The sequence below is a fragment of the Nicotiana tomentosiformis genome, chromosome 7 (genome assembly GCF_000390325.3).
Source record: "Nicotiana tomentosiformis chromosome 7, ASM39032v3, whole genome shotgun sequence".
NCBI lineage: Eukaryota > Viridiplantae > Streptophyta > Magnoliopsida > Solanales > Solanaceae > Nicotiana > Nicotiana tomentosiformis.
The window spans coordinates 83,901,835-83,903,191 of record NC_090818.1 but is presented as its reverse complement, the minus strand read 5'-3'; the positions used below and the strand labels follow the sequence as shown (position 1 = coordinate 83,903,191).

Here is a 1,357-nt window from a genome sequence, read left to right as displayed (position 1 = left end):
GGTTCATGGTGGGGTTTTCATCTATCTCAGCCCCATTGACCAAGTTGACCCAAAAAGATGCTTTTTTCAGATGGTGCGAAGAATGTGAGCTGAGCTTTCAGAAGGTCAAGACTGTATTCACTACAGCTCCAGTGATGATGTTGCATATAGGTTTGGGATCCTATATCGTGTGTTGTGATGCATCGCATATTGGGCTTGGCGTGGTACTGATGCAGAATGGTAGGTTGATTGCCTACGCATCTCGGAGTTGAAGGTTCATGAGAAAAATTACCTTGTTCATGACTTAGAGTTGACAGCCATTGTTCACGTGCTGAATATTTGGAGGCACTATATGTATGGCATTCATTGTGCGGTCTATACCGACCATCGGAGCCTCCAGCACCTGTTCAAGCAGAAAGACCTTAATTTGCGACAACAGAAACGGTTAGAGGTTCTGAAAGACTATGATATCACCATATTATATCACCCGAGGAAGGCCAATATGGTGGCCGATGAGTTGAGTAGAAAGCCGGAGAGCATGGCCAAATTGGCATATTTACTGGTAGCAGAGAGGCCACTAGCCATGGATGTTAAGGCTTTGGTCAATCAGCTTGTAAGATTAGATGTCCCGGAGCCAAGTCTTGTTCTTACTTGTATTATAGCACACTCATCATTGTTGGAGCATATCAAGGCTCGCCAATTTGATGATCCTCACTTATTGGTGTTGAAAGATACGGTGCAGCGGGGTGGTGCTAAGAAGGTTGTGATTGGAGATGACGGTGTTATGTGGCTTCAAGGCCAGATTTGTGTTCTGAATATTGATGGGTTGATAGATTTGATCCTTGAGGAGGCTCATAGTTCGCACTATTCTATTCATCCAGGTGGCACGTAGATGTACCATGACTTGAAACAATACTATTGGTGGCGAAAAATGAAGAAAGACATCGTTGTTTATGTATCTCGGTGTTTGAATTATCAACAGTTGAAGCATGAACATCAGAAACCAGGTGGATTGACTCAGAGACTAGAGATACCGGAGTGGAAGTAGGATCACATCACTATGGATTTTGTGGTAGGCTTACCACGGACCTTGAAGAAATATGATGCAGTCTGGGTTATTATGGACCGGTTGACTAAGTCTGCACACATCATTCTGGTGGCGACTTCTTATTCTTCAAAGCGGTTGGCTCAGATTTATATCCAGGAGATTATCCATCTGCACGACGTGCCCATTTCCATTATTTCTAATCGAGGCACGTAGTTCACATCATATTTTTGGAGAGTCGTGCAGCGTGAGTTGGGAACGCGGGTTGATCTGAGTATCGCATTTCATCCTCATACGGATGGGCAGTCCAAGCGCACTATCCCAATCTTAGAG

At 44.4% G+C, this 1,357-nt stretch overlaps 1 protein-coding gene across 1 annotated transcript; it reads left to right on the top strand.

The window, feature by feature from the left end:
- The first annotated feature begins 481 nt into the window (after nt 1–481).
- On the top strand, nt 482–871 carry LOC138895915 (uncharacterized). Its single transcript, XM_070180671.1, has one exon. The coding sequence runs from the start codon at nt 482–484 to the stop codon at nt 869–871; it is 390 nt and encodes a 129-aa protein (XP_070036772.1).
- The last annotated feature ends 486 nt before the right edge of the window (nt 872–1,357 follow it).